The 20,411-nt window shown below is 53.5% G+C and overlaps 7 protein-coding genes across 7 annotated transcripts; 5 read left to right on the top strand and 2 right to left on the bottom strand.

Moving 5' to 3' along the window:
• Positions 1-117: 117 nt before the first annotated feature.
• Positions 118-1,458, bottom strand: CH63R_12842 (Conidiophore development protein hyma; the record flags this gene model as incomplete). Its single annotated transcript, XM_018307816.1, has 4 exons — positions 118-603; positions 688-1,169; positions 1,226-1,283; positions 1,354-1,458. 4 exons carry the CDS (start codon positions 1,456-1,458, stop codon positions 118-120), a joined length of 1,131 nt encoding a protein of 376 aa, XP_018152233.1.
• A 1,263-nt stretch (positions 1,459-2,721) lies between these two features.
• Positions 2,722-3,253, top strand: CH63R_12841 (Isoleucyl-tRNA synthetase; the record flags this gene model as incomplete). The annotated part of the gene is made up of 2 exons (XM_018307815.1): positions 2,722-2,796; positions 2,870-3,253. The coding sequence occupies 2 exons, from the start codon at positions 2,722-2,724 to the stop codon at positions 3,251-3,253; spliced, it is 459 nt and encodes a 152-aa protein (XP_018152232.1).
• A 15-nt stretch (positions 3,254-3,268) lies between these two features.
• Positions 3,269-6,156, top strand: CH63R_12840 (Isoleucyl-tRNA synthetase; the record flags this gene model as incomplete). Its single annotated transcript, XM_018307814.1, has 2 exons — positions 3,269-4,985; positions 5,048-6,156. 2 exons carry the CDS (start codon positions 3,269-3,271, stop codon positions 6,154-6,156), a joined length of 2,826 nt encoding a protein of 941 aa, XP_018152231.1.
• A 155-nt stretch (positions 6,157-6,311) lies between these two features.
• CH63R_12839 (uncharacterized protein) lies at positions 6,312-6,771 on the bottom strand (the record flags this gene model as incomplete). Its single annotated transcript, XM_018307813.1, is given in 3 exon segments — positions 6,312-6,335; positions 6,408-6,485; positions 6,499-6,771. 3 exon segments carry the CDS (start codon positions 6,769-6,771, stop codon positions 6,312-6,314), a joined length of 375 nt encoding a protein of 124 aa, XP_018152230.1.
• An 868-nt stretch (positions 6,772-7,639) lies between these two features.
• CH63R_12838 (WD repeat protein) lies at positions 7,640-10,874 on the top strand (the record flags this gene model as incomplete). The annotated part of the gene is made up of 2 exons (XM_018307812.1): positions 7,640-7,736; positions 7,843-10,874. 2 exons carry the CDS (start codon positions 7,640-7,642, stop codon positions 10,872-10,874), a joined length of 3,129 nt encoding a protein of 1,042 aa, XP_018152229.1.
• Positions 10,875-11,615: 741 nt separating this feature from the next.
• CH63R_12837 (WD repeat domain-containing protein) lies at positions 11,616-16,017 on the top strand (the record flags this gene model as incomplete). Its single annotated transcript, XM_018307811.1, has 8 exons — positions 11,616-11,696; positions 11,786-11,974; positions 12,059-14,329; positions 14,389-14,826; positions 14,889-15,135; positions 15,190-15,440; positions 15,506-15,734; positions 15,767-16,017. The coding sequence occupies 8 exons, from the start codon at positions 11,616-11,618 to the stop codon at positions 16,015-16,017; spliced, it is 3,957 nt and encodes a 1,318-aa protein (XP_018152228.1).
• Positions 16,018-16,875: 858 nt separating this feature from the next.
• On the top strand, positions 16,876-19,560 carry CH63R_12836 (OPT oligopeptide transporter; the record flags this gene model as incomplete). The annotated part of the gene is made up of 8 exons (XM_018307810.1): positions 16,876-17,265; positions 17,357-17,478; positions 17,533-18,697; positions 18,766-18,774; positions 18,826-18,971; positions 19,045-19,259; positions 19,313-19,425; positions 19,486-19,560. 8 exons carry the CDS (start codon positions 16,876-16,878, stop codon positions 19,558-19,560), a joined length of 2,235 nt encoding a protein of 744 aa, XP_018152227.1.
• Positions 19,561-20,411: the final 851 nt, after the last annotated feature.

Below are 20,411 nucleotides of genomic sequence, written 5' to 3'. Positions count from 1 at the left end.
CACAACCTATTCTCGGTCTCGATCCTGTCACCTAGATTCGTTCTGTCACTGTGTCCATAGCAGCAAATAGCCCAAACCCCCATTCATGAGACGCTAAACGCTCATTTTTGCCTCGATCTAGCCACCACCAGACATACCATGCCTCTGAGGCGCCACCGGATTTGGCGGCATGTTTCTGATCTGCTTGATCAGGAACTCTCTCTCGTCGATGAATTGCTCGTCATCGGTTCTGTCCTCCAAAAAGTGGGACAAGAACGTAAGTAGCTTTTCCCGGTTCATCAGCAAGATCTTTTGCACGGCAATTGACTTATGCGGGTTCGCTACGAAGACCTTGAAGACGTGAAAGCCCTCGTACTGCACCATTTTGCGATCGTCCCTCAGAAGATTCATGCATATCTTGAGGTGCTCCCCGCGATCGACGTAGGCGGTCATAACACTGTAGTTCGATCGGTCCAGCAGGATTTCGCCGAGGAGTTTGATAGACTGCCGCTTGGTAACATAGCTGTTGGATTGTACGAGGATGTTATTGTACTTGTCGAAGAATAGATCAAAGTTGACCGATAGGTATCTCGGAACCAGCTCCTTGTGTTTCGTGAGCAGTTCCTGTTGCGCAGTTCACATTAGAGGAAAGTATGACCACGAAAAAGAGCTTGAGAAGCCAAGTCATCGGCCGGGCATAAGACTCACCCGAAATGTCGTGAAAGCATCTGCCGCCACCTCGAAGGAGCTCTTGTCGACCCAGTCAAAAAACCTCCAAAAGACGCCGTTGCCGCTCTGCCGACGGTCCCTGTCTATGAGATTGATGCCCTTGCTACTAGATCCAGACTCGTCGTCGTCGTCGTACAGAATGATGGCGGCAGCGGCCTCCGACTTCAGGACCTCGCGAAGGACGGTACCGGCAGGCGTTGCGCTCTCCTTGTGTTCATAACCTCGACATAGTTCGAGCAGTACTTGCGGGCGATTGTTGACAACGTAGGACAAGGCCAGAGGGTCGCTTTTTGGAGAGGCGGTGGGCGGGCGGAAGCGGAAAACGTAGGAGAAGATTACTTGTGTATCTTTACGAGACTCGAATGGCAGACGCCAGAGGTTCACAGCAAGGAGGTATAGGAGGTCTTCTTCAATCAGCCCGGTGACGAGCTGGTATATCTGTTCGGGGCTGCTGTCGGACTCTGGGTCAAGATTAGTCGCGGATTGCCCGAGAAAGAAAACGGAAGAGGAGGGGTACCTTGTGTGCCTTGCAAAATGAATTTCATTTGGTTCAGTACCTTGGCGAGCTCTTCAGCCTGCGTAAGAAAAGCACGTTAGTAGCCCAAATCGATTTGAATGTAGATAACACAGAAGCATGTTACTAACCTTGGCGGGACCACTTGGACCTTCGAGCTTCGTTACATGATCTCTAGCCTGCTTGGGCAGGTCGACGGCGGGCCTTGTCCTAGCCCTGCCGAAAAGAAACGACATGGCGGTGGAGGGGGCGAGCACGGCCAGAGAGCGTGGGTTTGTGGTGTAGTTGATGTTATGGTGTTGTCGAGCAAATCCGGTAAAGTCGAGTCGGTCGATCACGAGGGCGATAGGTGGTTGCCGGTCGAACGAAGAAAGGAAGAAGAGGCTCCCTGATCGTGATTGTCGAGAATTATACCTTACACCGGAGACGAAGCGGGTTGACCCCTCGCGAGGAGATCGAGAGGGGTACTGTCGTGTGAGGGTGGTTGGCTATTTGTTTGTATGGTTTCGATTACCATTTACTCGGCACCAAAGGCGGAAGGTATATGTGTGCAGTCGAGAGAAGGGGAAGTCTGGCAAAGAGAAGAAGGACAACTGGCGTGGTGCTAGGTCAAAGTCGAGTCGGGCGGCTGTTGTCTGATGATGATTGCTTTGAGATTGGACGGCGACGTCCCTCCGCGGAGGATTTGGAGGCGTTGTTTGCGCAATGATAGTGGTTGCTTGGGTGCTAAGTTGCCTCTGGTGGTCCCTTTCGGGAGGCACGAGGTACCTACTCCGCTTGTTTTGGCAACTTTTGGGTTGAGTCCGCCTTGACTGGGGCAGACAGGCGGTGGCAGGAGGAGCGCGAAGAGTGGTACAGCAACAGGTGCGTGTGCTTTGCCTGCGCCTGTGCAACCGGCATTCTAGCAGTCAGTACCTACCTACCTTAGGTAAGGCAGGTAAGTACCTAAAGACAGTTCAACTCCACAGCCAAGAGCCCGTCTGGGCTTAGGTATGAACTTTACCTAGTAGCTACAATTACTCATTGCCCAGCCGGTTGCCCCGCGCTCCACGTACGAAGTAGGTACGGTACCTCAGGTAAGGTAGGTAGGTAGGAAAGTTGATTGAGAAAAAATTACCCCACTGACTCACCCCTCGCACCAAAAGATCCAACGACCCCTCCAAATACCTCACGCCCCAAAGCCTCGCCCACCGAGAGAACCTGAACGCACTCTTTTGGTCTTGACTCACTCTGACCTGCGTCTTCTTCCCGCTCCCTGTGAGCCGCTTCTTCTTCTTTTCTTATTTGCTTCCTTTCCGTTTCAGAACTCGATCTCGTACACCGACAAGAGCCAGCGGCGCAACAAACCATTTCCCGCCCCTCTTCGTCTCGAGGAAACACCGACGACAACATCCACCCCGCCGCCGTCTTCGGCGTAAGAATATTTGATTTGCTCGAACCACAACCCTCAACGTGCACTGCCTTCGCATTCAACAACAACAATAAACTCCCTCGAGATCATGTCTATCGATTTTCCCAAGGAGGAGGAGGCCGTCCTCCAGAGATGGCGCGAGATCAAGGCCTTTGAGCGCCAGGTAAGCTAGTCACACGCCGACCACGGTTTGGGCTTTTTTGATCTTGGCCGTCATGCTAACGTTCCCTTTATAGCTTGAGTTGACCCAGGGCAAGCCCCTCTATACCTTCTACGATGGCCCTCCTTTCGCCACAGGGCTTCCTCATTACGGCCATCTGCTGGCTTCTACCATCAAGGACATTATTCCGAGATATTGGTCCATGAAGGGATTCCACGTCGAGAGACGTTTTGGCTGGGACACTCATGGCCTGCCTATCGAGCACGAGATTGACAAGAAGTTGGGAATCTCCGGCAAAGCTGCCGTCATGAAACTAGGCCTGAAGAACTACAACGCCGAATGCAGATCTATCGTCATGCGCTACAGCGAGGAGTGGCGCCACACTGTTGAGAGGCTCGGCCGTTGGATCGACTTTGACAACGACTACAAGGCAAGCATCCGTCTCTTGTCTAACTCTTGATCACTTTGTGCTGACATGCCTCCGCTCAAGACCATGGATCCTACCTTCATGGAGTCGGAATGGTGGGTTTTCAAGCAATTGTTCGACAAGGGCGCCGTCTACCAGGGACATCGTGTCATGCCTTACTCGACAGCTCTGACGACTGCGCTGAGCAACTTTGAGGCCAACCAAAACTACCAAGATGTCAGCGATCCTGCCATTGTCATCGCCTTTCCCCTGCGGGACGATCCCGAGACCAACTTGCTGGCTTGGACGACCACTCCATGGACCTTGCCATCCCACCTTGGCCTGGCCGCCCACCCTGACTTTGAGTACATCAAAATTGTCGACGAGAAGTCTGGTAAGAAGTACATCCTGCTCGAGAAGCTCCTCGGCACTTTGTACAAGGATGTCAAGAAGGCAAAGTTCAAAATCCTCGAAAAGATCAAGGGCAAGGACATGCTGGGCTGGAAGTACGAACCCCCTTTCAACTACTTCTATGAGGAGTATAAGGACGTCGCGTTTCAGGTTCTGAATGCCACCTATGTCACTGATGACAGCGGTACGGGTATTGTTCACCAGGCGCCCGCTTTCGGTGAGGACGACTACAACGTCGCCCTGGCCGCTGGCATTGTCACGGAGAGTAGACCTCCTCCCGATCCGATAGACGACGGCGGTCACTTCACTGGCCGCGTTTCTGACTTTGTCGGCATGCACGTCAAGGAGGCCGACAAGCACATCATCAAGCACCTGAAAACTGCCGGAAAAATCGTGGTTGATTCTACGCTCAAGCACTCGTACCCAATGTGCTACCGATCCGACACCCCCCTCATCTACCGCGCTGTTCCGTCCTGGTTCGTTCGCATCCCTGAGATCATCCCTCAGATGCTGGAGAATATCAAGGGCTCTCACTGGGTGCCTTCTTTTGTCAAGGAGCGCCGCTTCGCCAGCTGGATCGAGAACGCGCGCGACTGGAACGTTTCGAGAAATCGGTACTGGGGTACACCCATTCCTCTCTGGGTCAGCGAGGACATGGAAGAGCGTGTGTGCATCGGCAGCATTGAGGAGCTGCGGGAGTTGAGCGGCTACACCGGAGACCTGACTGATCTTCATCGCGACAACATTGACCACATTACGATCCCCAGTAAGATGGGCAAAGGTACCCTCAGGCGCATCGAAGAAGTCTTTGACTGCTGGTTTGAGTCCGGTAGTATGCCGTACGCAAGTCAGCATTACCCTTTCGAGAACGCGGACAAGTTCGAGAAGTCCTTCCCTGGTGACTTTATTGCCGAAGGTTTGGACCAGACCAGAGGCTGGTTCTATACCCTTCTTGTGCTTGGTACCCATCTCTTCGGCCGTATTCCCTTCAAAAACTGCGTTGTCAACGGCATAGTTCTAGCGGAGGACGGAAAGAAGATGTCAAAGCGTCTCAAGAACTATCCGGTACCTGATATTGTCATGGATAAGTACGGCTCCGATGCTCTGCGGCTCTATCTCATCAACTCGCCCGTTGTGCGTGCCGAGCCCTTGCGCTTCAAGGAGTCCGGCGTGAAGGAGGTTGTGCAAAAGGTTCTCCTGCCCCTTTGGAACAGCTACAAGTTCTTCGAGGGCCAGGTGTCCCTACTGAAGAAGGTCGAGGACATCGACTACGCTTGGGATCCCAAGGCCCTGACGAACAACGAGAACGTTATGGATCGTTGGATCTTGGCCAGTTGCCAAAGTCTGTTGCAGTTCGTCAACGAGGAGATGAGCGGTATGTAACCCCGATCTCGCCTCAACATGCGAACCTCACTAACACTTAATACCACCCCCAAGCATACCGTCTCTATACTGTCGTCCCTCGCCTGCTCGGCCTCATTGAGAATACCACAAACTGGTACATTAAGCTGAACAGGAGACGCCTCAAAGGCGAGAATGGCGTCGAGGACACGCAGCATGCGCTCAACACCTTGTTCGAGGTTCTTTTCACGCTGTGCCGTGGCCTTGCCCCTTTCACCCCTTTCATCACCGACACCATCTACCAGAAGCTGCGCCCCTTCATTCCCAAGGAGGCCGAGGCCGAAGATGCGCGAAGCGTCCACTTTTTGCCGTTCCCCGAAGTACGACAAGAGCTGTTTGACGAAGTTGTTGAACGTAGAGTCGGCAGAATGCAGAGAGTCATCGACCTGGTCCGGGTCTCCCGTGAAAGAAGGTCTGTTGGTCTCAAGACGCCCCTGAAGACCCTTGTGGTCATCCACCGTGACCCACAGTACCTCGAAGATCTCGAATCTCTCTCATCCTACATCAGAGAAGAGATGAACATCAGAGACCTGGTGCTTACTTCTGACGAGGCCAAGTACAATGTCCAGTACAGTGTGACTGCAGACTGGCCAGTGCTGGGTAAGAAGCTCAAGAAGGACATGGCGCGCGTCAAAAAGGCACTTCCGACGCTCAGTAGCGACGCTGTCAAGGAGTACTCGGAGAAGAAGGAAATCCTGGTCGACGGAATCAAGCTGGAGGAGGGCGACCTTGTGGTGAGGCGCGGGCTGAAGGAGGACGAGTCTTCTAAGAACCTGGAGACGAACTCTGACAACGACGTGCTCACTATACTGGATGCGGAGCTGTATGTTGAGCTCGCGCACGAAGGTCTCGCCCGGGAGATCATCAACCGTGTGCAGCGCCTGAGAAAGAAGGCTCAGCTCCAGCCTACAGATGACATCAAGATGGAGTACAAGGTCATCAGCGACCCTGACAACATTGGCCTCGAGGAAGTGTTCGTGTCTCAAACCAAGGCCATCGAGAAGGCTTTGCGGAGACCGGTCGACAAGCACGACGTCACCAAGTTGGAGGGCGAGATCTCGACGAAGCAGCAAAAGGGATTGATTATGGAGGAGGAGCAGGAAGTGCAGCACGCGACATTCTTGCTTCGCCTGCTCGAGTTGTAGACATGGGGTGCCAAAGTTGATGGGGCGCTTTTTGGCAGCGCATACAGACTCTGTTGGCCATGTAGAGCAGGGACCTGGAACCTCCCCCCCCCCAAAAGAGAGGCAAAATCACAAGTTTTACAATCGAATTGGTTTCTATTATGTTTCTATCACGCTCACTTTGTCTTCCGGGCGGCAGCCTATCGTCGGGATTGTAATTAGTGATGCGATTGCCTCAACCACAACTGGGGGTGACGGCAGTGGCGGCTTACAAGGTAACAATCTTTTAACCTTAGAAACTCCTTGACGCACTTGTCTTTGTGGACGGCGTTGTAGTCGGCAACGATACACTTGCCGTATAACGAGGTCTATGCAGTGATCAGTGTTCTGCCTCCGACGAATGACCAAGACCATTGAAGGGGAAACCGACCTCGACCGAGCATTGGCCGACTGCCGCAGCGAACTTCTGGATGGGCCGTGTGCGTACCATGTCCACCTGCTTTGTAGATTTGGATAATATAAACTCAATAGATCGGGACAGTTGGATGTGGCGTGGTACAATGCAAGATGAGTGACGGATTGATGTGTGTTTGTAGGGGCAGCGTGGATGACATAATACAATACCACGCCATGCATGTATGCGAAACAAGAAGAAAAGGGAGTACAGAGTACCTCATCGCCGTTTTTTGTTTGTTCAGGTCAGGGCACGAGGTGTGGGCCTTGTCATGAACAGGGTATCCGTTTCCAAGCATATTGACACAGGGCATAGCACATTGACCAATCAGACCCACATCGCGACGCTAGGATCATGATGCAGCCCAGCCAACGGCAGGGTCTCCACCAGTGGCTGATCTGTCCAGTAGCCAAGAGAGGGAAGCGTGGACAAGGAGTAAACAGAAAAGAAACTCTGCTTGGGCACAGAAAATGGGAGGTCGGGGAGCTCCATTCGCTCCAACGCCACTACACCTACCTTCCTAGCTAGGTACGACCTAGTCCGGTTCCCGCACGTCGACTTTGACCGCAAACCTAATCCTCGTCGACCATTATTCCTTCAACTATCGCCCTCGCCCTTGACGTTGGCCAGCTGCACTCTTTTTGCATCCTACTTTACGCACGGTGGACATGGCAGGCTCAACAGCGCCACGCCCGATCCAGATTCGTTGCCATTGTTCCCGACCTTTCAGCGCCTTTCTGCGAGTCTTGCGACGCGACTGAACACCTGCTCACATAGTTAGGCGAAAAGAAACACCAGGATAATTCGCCTTGGACTGGGTCGCGACAACCCCCCTTCTCCCGCTCTTTCAGTGGCCGTGGATACATACCTTTGTCGCGCTCGAATGCCTTTCTAGCATCATTCGCTTGTAATTCCTCTACACCAACCTCAAGTTCTGGTCTCAGCGACACGACTGCATCTAGGCCCAATCGCAAACCCAGCCATCACTAACACCACTGGAGAGCTCTTTTACCACCATCTTATTATGCTCCTAGCTCGGCGCCAGTTCACATGCCGTCGCTGCCGTATCGCCCAGCGCTGGCTCCTCGTGACGGCATATCCAGCTTCGAGTCTGTCCAAAGCTCCGAATTCTATTACAGTGACGAAGGTGAGTGTGCTTCTATTTGCGCTATCTCAGCCACTCTTTCGGTCTATGCTCGCGCCTTGCGAACAAACAAACCCGTAAGCGCAATGCGACTAATGAATCCTCGCAGATGTCGCTCTTCTGCACGATATCGTCACGGCCGCGCAGGAAATTCTCGAATTCCTTCCCGCTGGAGAGCGATTGGCAACAAACGCACTATTCCAGGCCTACGACGACATTCTGCCGCTCCATGGCCTCGACCCGGAAAAGGACCAACACATTTCCCGCCTCGTCTTTCGGATTGGCGGCGAACGCGGCGATGGATTGCTCGTGGAGAAACTCCGCGCCGTCCTATCAAAGATGGGTATCGGACTCGAATTCGACAGCCGCAGCGACGGCTCCAAGATTCTCTCGGACCATGGCAACGGCCCAGACTTCCACAGCGGTCCGCGTCACGAGGGGTCTGTTCAGCAGTCGCTCTCCCTATCGGCGACCGATCGCAACTCTGACTCGTCCGAAGATGAGCCCTCCGAAGAGGAGCTCTCCGAAGATGAGCCCTCAGCCCCCCAGCCAGCCCATCAGGAAAATGTCGCGTCTCCTCGTCATCCGGCATTTCACGAGACACACCACCTGGGTGATTCCGGATCTCCCCCAAGGTTGACGCGCACCGACCTGGGGCCGAACTCGTCGAGTTCAGAGCCAGCCACTTCTATCAAAAAACCACAATCACCACCACCGCCGCCGCCACCACAAAGTTATACGACCTTGGCAGTTGAAAACACGGAGCAAACTGGTCAAAACAACCATTCGATTGCCAGTAACAACAAGCAACAGGTCTCTGGCGATACTATGGCTAAGCCTGTAAACCCTCCCATCGGCGCTCCCGCGGAGAACGAAAACAAGACCCCGGCGCTCACTCGGTCCAAACCGGTGCGGAAAGTGAACTGGTTACTACCGCCGGATAACACCACTGAGCCGAGTGGAAATGGCGGCGGAGTTGTCCATCTTGAGAACGAGCCCGTAGTCCGTGAGCCCGATGTCCAAGAGCCGGCGAGGCATGGACTTGCCGTTCAACAGCCTTTTGGGCATAAGATGGCCATTCAGGGGCATATCACACACAACCCAGCCGAAGACCCTTTTGAGCAAGGGCAACCTGTCGAAGAACCTGGAAGCCAGGTCGAACAAGAGGAAGGACAGGAAACTGACCTGCAAACACGGGAAGACCTGGAAGCTGAGGCGCGGTATACTCTACTGGAACGACAATCGCGAAAGGCAGCTGGGTATTTGCTACTCCTTAGAGGAATATCCCATTGGGAGCAACATGCTCTGGATAAGCTTGAACGGACAGCTGTAGCCAGGAGACATATCATGCGGATGCGTCACTTCGATTCGTGGGAGCTTGTGACGGCCGAGACCAGGTTCAAGGGCCGTCGCATTTTTACAACACGACTTTTAACCCTGTGGCTCAGACGCGCAGACAAGGCGATCTTAAATGGACATTGCGCCTTAGCTCATGCTCAACGCAAATCCGTCCAGAACGCTCTCAGCCAATGGTCTGCCTCTTGTCCAACTCACATTAAACCTCAACATCCGTTCCGCCCCATGAATATTTATCTACAACACTGGCATTCAGCCTGCGTCATCTCTTCAAGACTGCAGCCACATATTGAAGTCCTACGTCAGAGGCAGGAGTTGTCACAGGCCACCAGGATATGGCACCGTCAGGCTTCATCGCACATCAAGGGCGTTGCGTCGTTCCGCCGATTCATTGTTGTCTGCGGTTCCCTGAGTCAGTGGCATTTGTACACTCGGGTTGAGTTCTTCAGGGCCAAGTTGAGAGTCAGGCTCCTTCGTAGCTCGCTGTCAAGATGGCAAGCCGCTTGTCAGGCACCGCCATCCCTTGGCGAGGCCAATTTGTACGGTCGTGGCAAGCATGTCGACTCTCAAGGTGGCCAGGCGCCACGGACACGGCAACCGCGAGGCGGGAAATTCCTTATGGACTTGTCAGATCGCATGCTAAAAACCAAGGTCCTGGGCAATTGGCAACGGCAGGCTTCGCTGTTAGCCAAGACCAGCACAAGATCTCGCCGGTTTGCAGTGCATCAAGGAGCGCAAAAGGCCTTGGAGTCATGGCATTTTGATGTTGATTACAACAGAAGCCTCAATACGTGGTCGAAGCGTGGGTGCTTCTACGTCAGTGCCACCCACGCGTTGAAGACATGGCGCCTAAAGGTATCCTGGAGATCCAGTACTCGAAAATTATACGCGCAGTGCAGAAAACACGTCAAGGCTACCTTTACCAAAGGTCACCTCGGCCGCTGGAAGATAGTTACTCGTGCACATGGCAACATCAGCTGGGAGGCGATTCAACATCACGGTTTGGTTGAACGGGCTCGCCTCGTTCGCATGATGGAAACATGGCGAGAGAAGAGCAGAAACGATTGGGGTGCAGGCAGGCTTTTGACCGCCGCATGGGTTAATGAATGGCAGAGCATGTCGCAAGATCACGCGGGGACACAGGACCTTGCCAATCAGGCCTGGGGACTGACACTCAAGTCTCGGTATTGGAGCCAGTGGCAATCGACCTTGCTACAGCTCAAGAGCCGCGAATACGTCGCACTCGATGTCCGGGAGAGGAACAGTAAGAAAGTGGTGCGGCGACTTCTGCTTCACTGGAAAGGGGATAGGGATTTCTCCACGTCGCAGCAGTCGACTGCCACGCGACCCAACCTTGCAAGTTCGCGGAGAGGTGTTGGGTTCGGACTCGGTCACAGCTCGGTACCACTCTCGAGGGCAGTTCACGAGCGAGCCGGCGGTTTATCACTCAGGGGTTCCAATATCCAAGAGGTCGGTCCGGCCGTCGAGGACGAGGATCATGACGGCGCGGGGTCAGGGCCCGACGTCGATGGGGTCGTCATGGACACGCCGACGCGATGGACAGGCATGGCATCTTCTGTCAGGCTACCTTCCATGACACCATTCGCGCCGCTAACGACGCCGTTCGAGCGGCAGCTTCGGGAGCGTTACAACCAGAGCATGCCTCCAGCTCCAACAGGCCAGCTGAGCAGGCTTTCCTTTGCACAGGCGCAGAGACTCTCCGTGGCAGATACGCGACGGGCGCCCGATGATAGCATGCCAGAAGGGTCCAGCAGCAAAAAGTAAGAGATGATGAAGGCTTCGGATGAATGGGTGGCGGGGGATGAACGGCCCTCGACGAGCATAGATTATATGATGCGGTCTTGTAGATGTTATTTTGGTTGTTGGAAACCATTAATGAGTAGATGAGGACTGCTTTGGTGTCTCTTAGGAACAGTTTGAGGGTGGAGATTGGATGTTGGATGTTATCTGCTTGTCATGTGGTGCAGATGAGGAGCATCACGTCCATCAGTTGATGCTAACACCTCACTTGGGTAGGGTACCTAGGAGGCGCTTTCAGGGCGCAAATATGCTAGTCCTAGATTAGTGTGCATTCGATACAACAAAACTCGGGTAAGGATACTTGTATGCTGGCGTCATTGTTTGGCTGAGGTCCGGGGTGCTTTATCTTATCGCGGTGTTTGTTAGGTTGCGACGCGCTCCTGAGCCCCCCCCCCCCCCTTCGTCAGATGTTCTGGAATAGCAGAGGTACGTATTGCCGACATGCTAAATCCTCCAAAGCCCAACCTACCTAGGTATGTGAAGCACTTCAATTGAGCTACTTACCTACATACCTGCCTACCTTACCTTAAGTCCATCTTTCGCATAGCTCAGCTCGCACCCCACCCCATCTCAAGACGACCAACTCGGTCCTCGCTCCATACCACCTCGACAGCTTCCAAACAAGTCAGTCAGCATTGCGTTCCCTGACACTCGCGCCACTTCTACCCACCTGAGCAATGCTGCTGTGGTCCTCTCGCTAGTAGGATGAGAGCAGTCCTCCCAGGCAGACCGAGGTCTGGGCTCCAAGCTCTTGCGACGGGCTTCTGGGACACGAGACACTTCAATGTAAGAAATGGACACATCCCTCGCTTCTCTTGCCCTTATTGTTGTCGTCGCCGTCGTCGCATGTAGTGCTGACAATTGCCCCCCTGCAGGTCTACATAACCGGCAGCGCATTTACTATCCTCACCGATTCGGATACCGTTCTCCAGACCATCTACGACGACGACCCGAGTCATTTGCAAGCCGTAGCCTTTGATGAATCTTCGGGCAAGATTGCCACCTGTACCAAATCTGTCGTAAGAGTCTACAGGCCGTTTGGACAGCCAGAAGATGCTCTTAAGGTGCGTTGAAGCCGACGTCCCTCCGCTGCATCCATCACTTTCGGCTCGTTGTACACAGCAGCTAACGAAGCATCTACCTTTTAGTGGGGCCTTCAATCATCATTTCCAATTCCCGATCCTCAAAATGCCGCTGACGGCGTCTCCTTAAGCTGGGGTGGTACTGAAGAGCTCCTCGTTGGCCATTGCGCCCTCTACTTGTACTCGACCATTGCCGAGCCTGCGCAGTTATGGAACAAGCCTGTCCCGAACCCCCTGAAGGTCGCAGAGCTCTCGTACGACTCGGCATACATAGCTTCTGTTGGACTTCAAGATTGTCTAGTCAAGGTCTGGCGCCGATTGACTTATGGAGCCGACGATGTGCGCTTTGACCTGGCCTACTTGCGCCACCCGGACGTTATCACCAGTCTTCGATGGCGGAAGCCTTTCCATGCCGAGCAAACGGTCGAAAACGCTCTTTATACTATTTGCGCCGATAACGTGGTACGCGTTTGGATAGGCGCAGATACGCATGCCTCTGGGCACATGAATCTTTGGGGGGCCATCGATTTGACCTCTGAACTCCGAGAACATAGCCTTAAATCTCCCCTTACCAGAGTACCCCTGGCTTCATTCATCATCGACGGGAGAGAGGTTTCAGCTGCCGCCGAGCTCACTGTTCAGCGTCGTCCAGCTCAGGAAGGGAAATGCGACACTGCTCTCGAGAACTTGATAGCCCTTGCAAACAAGAGCCCCGAACTTTGTGTTGCTTCCGATGGCGCAGGAAACATGACTATATATGCTTTCGAAGACGTTGGTTCGAGAACTAACAAACCAAAGACCGCTGTCAAAGTCGCAAGCTTCGAGTCGCATCTACTCGACATCCGGGCTGGTCTACATGTTCAAGTACAGAGCTATTGCGATCGACAGACCGGGCGGCTACATATACTGGCCCATGACTTTGATGGCCAGATTCATGTCTACGAAGCGAACCTGGTGGAGTTCCTCGATACCATCAACGAGCAAAATCGTCTCACTCGGCGCTGTATCTGGTCCGGTCATTCGGCGCCCATCAAAAAGATGGTTCGAAACTTCAGTGGTCGAGCTGTTGTGTCTAGAACGGAAGAGGGCGAATGCGTTGTCTGGACCCACTCAGAGAAGAACAACCTCTCGCGGCAGAGCGTCATTCCGGGGAGCGCTCATATTCATCGCATTTGCGTCTTACGCAAGGGTCGTTTTGTTGTGTTTTTGCAGCATGACACCATCTCTCTATGGGATTGCCGGCCACAAAGGGCAATTTTATTGGAGCGACAGCCGTATGAGATTTCAGGGAAGCCACTTTGTCTCCTAATTCTACCACGGCAAAGGGTTGAGAATTATGCCGTTGCACAGATTGCCACGATTACCTCGGAGCAAGAAGGACTTGTCTGGGAGGTCAACCTGCCTCGGTACTCCCATCAGCGTACTAAGGCACACACCAATGGCCAGGATGAGACGTCGATACGAGAATTTTGCAGGTTCAAACTGAAGGATGCCGAAGGAATCGCTTACATGCTCCCTGTTGATCCTGCAGGATCCGCGCCGGTAACATCAAGCTTCCTGGATGTTTTTGCCAGGGATATCGCCATATCCTATACCCATACCGGCCGAGTAGATTTCTGGACAGCTAGGGTGGACAAAACGGGAAAACACGTTGGGTGGCTCTCCACGTCTTCAGCAGAGACCGGTCTTTCAGAGCCGGCTCTCGTCAGTGGAAGCACTCTCAAGAAGGCTGCGCTCGTTGATTCGGGGAGGTCGCAGCTATTCATATGGGACATCGGCGGCGCTCGTCTTGAGTTCACACAGGACTATGGTACGCACAACACCATCCAGGATCTTGACTGGACCTCAACGCCAGACTCGCAATCGATACTTGCAGTAGGTTTCCAGTCCAAGGTGGTCCTGCTTTGCCAGATGCGTTTTGACTACCTGAACAAGGGGCCTGCTTGGGCTGCAGTCCGGGAGATCAGCATTCGTGAGTTCACGCCTCATCCAATAGGCGACTCTACATGGCTAGGTGACGGGCACCTCGTCATTGGCTCTGGCAATCAGATGTTTGTTCACGGGAGAGACTATGACTTATCCAGTTCTCTGGTCAGCAGCCTACAACTTCCACACAAGAAGCACGGCGTCTGGGATCTTTTTGAGGCCGTTCAAAGGTTTAATGGCCCGCTGCCGGTTTTCCATCCTCAATTTCTGAGTCAATGTATCCTTGCCGGCAAAAGCACGGTAGTGCGGAACGTGCTCATGTCTCTGCATCAAACACTCAAATTCCTCATTGCCGGTGAGACAGTTGATGACTACTTGGGGTTGGATCCGGCAGTCTTTTACACGGACAAGGTGGGCACTTTCATGTATTGCAACCACCAGTAGACACCCCTCACTGACATCGCTGCCAGGTATCAAAGGCGTCAGAAGCCCATTTGGGGTCTCACTTCAGCCTTCAAACATCCAAAGATGAGGCAGACGAAACGTTTGGCGAGGAGACTGCATATGCCATCAACGAGCGACTGACCAAGGTCGGCCTTCGACAGCTCTCGGGACACGAGCAAATACAATTAGCGGATATTGTGGAATGCGTTGGCCTGGTAGAAAAACAACGCAGATCACTCGACGAGAACGGAGCTCGTTTCATGTTGTTTTTCCGTCAGCATGGCCTTCGCAAGGGCCGGACAAGCGAGATTCAGATGTCGTGGCGAGAGATTAACTGGGCTTACCACTCAACCAGCCAAGACATTCTCACTGACTTCGTCATCAAACAATGTCATGGTACCGTGCGCTGGGAGGATGCGCGAGAGAGCGGCATGTTCATGTGGCTTAGTGACCTCAACGCTTTGGTGAGTACCCTCCCGTTCCTTTGGCCAATGGCTGGCACAGAGTAGGCTAACATTGCCTGCAGCGCACGCAATTCGAGAACGTGGCTCGCAACGAATATACCAAGAGCGACATGAAGAACCCAGTGGATTGTAGCATCTACTATCTAGCCCTGAAGAAAAAGACAGTTCTTCAGGGGCTCTGGCGCATAGCTCACTGGAACAGAGAGCAAGGGGCAACGCAGAAGTTGCTGGCTAACAATTTTGAAGAGCCCAAGTGGCGGACGACAGCTTTGAAGAACGCTTACGCCCTACTCAGCAAGCGACGGTTCGGTAGGTTACATGCGACTTGACTCATACTCTGATGCTAATGTTTGTGGCGTGCAGAATATGCGGCAGCATTCTTCCTGCTTGCCGATCATTTGCAGGACGCTGTAAACGTCTGTTTGAACCAGCTCAAGGACCTCCAGCTTGCTGTGGCAATTGCTCGCGTGTATGAAGGTGACCAAGGTCCGGTATTGAGAAAGCTCTTGGAAGAAGAAGTGCTTGCTGTGGCAGCCAAGGAGGGTAATCGCTGGCTCGCGTCGTGGGTCTTCTGGATGTTGAACCGCAAGGATATGGCGGTCAGGGCTCTCATTGTAAGTCGCCACCCTATCGACCCAATTAGTGGTTGCTATTCTCTAATGCACGCCTTTCGTTGTAGTCCCCCGTCTATACCCTGGTGGAAACGCCTTATGCTCCTGATATGAGATCGAAACTCTTCTTGACAGATGATCCAGCGTTGGTGGTGCTGTACTCGCAATTACGACAGAAGACACTCCAAACACTGCGCGGCGCGTCAAAGGTTACCCCACGCGTCGAGTGGGAATTCGTTCTTCACAGCGCCAAGCTCTACGACCGTATGGGTTGCGATCTTCTCGGTCTGGACCTGGGTACGTACCACACATGGCTGCTTATGTGTCAGAGTTTAAGGTTGACAAGCTTTTAGTTCGAAACTGGGAGTTCCTAAAACCAGCGTCGAGCATGACCAACGGATTAGGCGGCGAGGTGAATCCGCTAAAGATGCTACGCCGACGTAGTTCGCTGGTGGTGGCAGACTTGCCCATGTCGAGCCTCCACGTCGCAATGAGATCCGGCGGATCGGGAAAGCAGTCGACTACCACAGTCTTCCAAGAGCCAGACTCAAGCTCGCTGCTCGACAGCTTCGGGTTTTGAGAGGGGTTCTAGAAAGGAGTAGCTAGCTCGCTGATTAGTAGCTCGAACATAGTGAATGGTAGCAGGGTTGTATGAGATGCGTGTAGCAAGCCGCAAGGCATCAATCAGCCTCGCTGTTCGTGCAATCTTAGTTCAGTTCTGATAGCTCGCTGTAGTGAGTCCACAAGCGTTGTTGGTCGACAAGTGGACCCAGCAATGAGCGAGAATAGAGGTTGGCTTGATTACTAAGCACTGGCACTTTTATTTGGTTGCTGCCTAGCACGTCATCGTCCAGCTCAGTTCCAACGTTTCAGGAAGAAAGTACAGAGTGCTGAGTACATTTTCCAGCTGGCTAGGTAGGTTCGGTATGCATTTGCCTGTGTGTTTGCCGAGCTCCGTCCGGGCCGTGACCGGACTCGGATTAGCGTTGGACTCAGCGACTGTGTCGGCCTCCACACGCTGACAGTGAGATAAGGATTCAATTACGGATCCCGTGTCACAACTTCGTGCATCATTGGGGGAGGGGGGCTTCGTCGACGCTCTGTTGCGCCGTCTTATGTAATTGAGTATTCGACTTCCTCTTTCATCAAGCACGACATACCGCCTCAACCGAGCCGAGTGAACAATACGGCACCCTCTCTCTGCCTACTCTCTGTCTCGTGGCTACTCTCATCCCTTTTACACGCATTCTCATGCACATTCCACGGCCGACAACGATTCGAACGTCAGGTTGTCTCATCCATCACAGAGTGAGGTTGTAACGCTCATTCCTCCTCTTCTACCCCCACCACGGGAATCGGCCTAGAGTTTGCAACCCTTGGCGGCCCTCGTCGGTTCTCCTTCGCACAACGCTCGCAATTACCACGTGAGGAAGTGAACATGGCTCCAGACCGGGGATACCGCGACGATGAAGACGGGCATGATGGTCACAGTGTTGTCAGATCTAGCAGTACTGTCCAGATCCACGACGCCAACACTGCGAACACCCTTAAGCAAGGACCCGTTATCAACGGCCGCAGCTTCACTCTTCGCGGTGTCCTTGTCGGCCTTTTGGTCGGCCTCGTCATCTGCTTCTCAAACATGTATTTTGGCCTACAGACTGGATGGGTAAGCACCATGACCATGCCGGCCAGTCTGCTCGGCTTCGGCATTTTCAAGGCGCTTTCTCGCCACCTGTTGTTCCCCTTCAGTCCTGTCGAAAACGTGCTCGTTCAGACTGTGGCTGGAAGCATGGCCATCATGCCACTCGGCTGCGGGTTCGTTGGTGTGGTAGGTCTCCCAATTAACTGCTCTTCCCCTGCTGCCTGTTGCAAAATGTACGGGGAAATGGTCCAGGCCGGTGGCTGACACGTTTTTTCAGATTCCCGCAATGAACTACCTCCTAGCTCCCGAAGAACAAGGACCCCTCAACATTCCTCTCTGGAAGCTGGTCCTCTGGTCCCTGGGCCTCTGTTACTTTGGCGTTGTCTTTGCCGTCCCCCTGTAAGCTGGCCGCGAAACCTTTCATCGAGCAAGTCCATTTAATCAACAAAATAGTCGACGGCAGGTAATCATACGCGAGAGGCTGCGCTTCCCAAGCGGCTTCAGCACTGCCGTGCTCATTGGGGTTCTTCATGGTCAAACACGCAAGGCCGGTCCCGATGCCGTATCGGGTGGCTTTGCAAGTCTGGTCCCGGATCAGGATGGCAAGTCGGACCCGGCACCAGAATCTGTCCATGGTGATACTGCAAACATTGCGGACCCCGAGAGCGCTAACTTTGATGGCCCGGAGAACGGGTCTCCTGACGACTGGGCGCGGAACATGAGGCTACTGTTGATATGCTTTGGAGTCTCGGGCCTCTACACACTCTGCTCTTACTTCTTACCTGCGCTGCGGAACATCCCCATCTTCGGCAGCAAGGCTGCTGGGGTTTGGTTGTGGACTTTGAATCCAAGCCCGGCCTACATCGGCCAGGGCATCATCATGGGTCCCGAGACAACTTTGCACATGCTCTTCGGCGCTGTCATTGGATGGGGTGTACTATCCCCCTTGGCCAAGTATCAGGGTTGGGCGCCCGGCTCCATCGATGACTGGGAGACTGGCAGCAAAGGCTGGATCGTGTGGGTTTCTCTAGCCATCATGCTTGCTGATGCTATCGTTAACCTTGGGTACATCGCCTTCCGACCACTGGCGCAACAATTCCGCAGCGAAGGCATCACAGGATTTTGGCAGCGTATGGTGGACCAAGGGCAACAGTATCTGGGGACTGGACACAGTTCGAGCCAGGGCTACTCGGCTTTGAACACAGACGAAGACGGAGAAGCAACAAGCACCTCCAGGCTTTTGCCGGGGGCGACACAAGGCCCAGCCGTGCTTCGCAGAGCGTCGTCGTCGACAAATGATGGTTTCCGGTTGGATGAGGCAGACGCACCGCCGGAGCAGCAAATCAGCAACAAGGTTGTGGCTGTCGGCTTAGTCTTGTCGATCCTGCTTTGCATCGCGACCATCCACCTAGTTTTTGGTGACCTTGTCCCGCTTTACGCGACCGTCGTCGCTGTTCTCATGGCGCTCCTTCTCAGTATCATGGGTGTCCGAGCACTCGGCGAGACGGATCTCAACCCCGTTTCTGGCATTAGCAAACTTGCACAGCTCTTCTTCGCTCTCATCATACCTCAGTCGCATAAGTCGAGTGTGTTAATCAACCTAGTGGCAGGCGCTGTGGTGAGTCTTCAACAAGGAAATCCCTGTCTTGCGGTGTGCGTGTGGGCCGTTGCTGACAATTGCCATAGTCCGAAGCAGTATGTTCATCTCATCGATGGTCTCTCTGTGATGCAAGCTGACATGCCTAGGGTGCCTTGCAAGCGGGCGACCTCATGCAAGACCTCAAGACAGGCCATCTTCTCGGAGCTGCACCTAACGCCCAATTCTGGGGCCAGGTAATTGGTGCGACGGCAGGCGCCATCGTCAGTGCCTTTGTGTACCAGCTGTACACAGCGTGAGTCTTGCCTGCCGTCTGTAACGGCAAACGTGCTCATCTGCGTGAAACGCTACTAATAGTTACATTCTAGAGTCTACACCATTCCCGGTGATCTATTCCAGGTCCCTACAGGCTACGTGTGGATATTCACAGCCAGGTTGGTCACAGGAAAGGGCTTGCCGCCCATGGCTCAAGAGTGGGCACTCGGGTTTGGCATTATCTTTGCCATAACGACTTTTGTCAGGGCGACGACGACTGGCAGGGTGTGGCGGCCGCTGGTGCCAGGAGGCATTGCCGTGGCGGTTGGTCAGTGGCTGTAGAGGCGCAGACGTGATGCACTAGCACTGACAATGCCTCAGGAATGTACAACGTGCCATCTTTCACACTAGCCAGGACGGTTGGCGGTATGCTCAGCTGGTACTGGATCACAAGGCGAGGCGAGTCGAGTACGCCGCTGATTGTGTTGGCTTCGGTAAGCACACTTTGAAGTATGTGCATGACGAGACCTTGAACTGATGCATTTGGTCTTCAGGGATTCATTCTTGGCGAGGGGTTCCTCAGTATCGTCAACCTCATTCTGCAGAGCCTCGGCGTACCACACTACTAGGCCTGACATAGGATCGCATTTACGGTATGTGTGATGTTCCGCAATGTCCGAGACTAGGCCTTGGAACTAGGTAGCATATGAAGGCGGGAACAGACGCGTCTGAAGACAAAGGGTGCAGAAGAGAAGGAAAGGTACGAACGGGGTAGGCTGCATGAGGATTGACAACCAAAACTAGAGTCGCGGGATTAGAGCCTGACTTGGTGACAGTAATGGCGGGGATGGTAGCTTGATACAGAGTGTTTCGTTGCGAAATGGGACAGCACTGAATAAGTTCTCATCATGTAAGGAAGGTGTCTATATCAGAAAGTCAAGGCGTTTGCAGTGGCGTTGTGCAGTCGGAGAAAGTACGGCGCTTTTTTTCAAAAGTCCATTGGCCTCCGAGGGGCGTACAGGTTCAATCATCTCTTCAGCGCACAAAAGGGCTCGATAGCTTAGGGGCAATGACGAACAGCGGAAGGTTGTCGTGCTTCCACCCTAAAAGCTGACGACAACAACAGCGTAGCCCTCCAGATATAGATATCACTTACAACCGCCGTGCATGGGCCGTGTTAGGCCAATTCCCTATTGTTGTTGGACGATTCGACGCTAAAGTTGCAATGACACGCAAAACTACAGAAAATAAAAATAACAATCCCACCTTTAAATCAGCAAGTCAGGCCAGTCAGGTCGAGCAGGCAATTAAGTAGGCACTTGCCTGCATCTGCTCCTGCGCCATCCAGATCTTGCCTTGGGCCCCAGCACAGTCCCACACAGCTTAGATGGTTGGTGAAAAAAAAAAATCCGTCTCACAATTCATTCAACTGCCACTCCCAACCAAAGTCTGTTGAACCTGAGACCAACCGAGCCCAAAT

The sequence above is a fragment of the Colletotrichum higginsianum genome, chromosome 9 (assembly GCF_001672515.1).
Source record: "Colletotrichum higginsianum IMI 349063 chromosome 9, whole genome shotgun sequence".
NCBI lineage: Eukaryota > Fungi > Ascomycota > Sordariomycetes > Glomerellales > Glomerellaceae > Colletotrichum > Colletotrichum higginsianum.
Note: the sequence above shows the minus strand (reverse complement) of the source record. Positions and strands in the feature narration are given on the sequence as shown.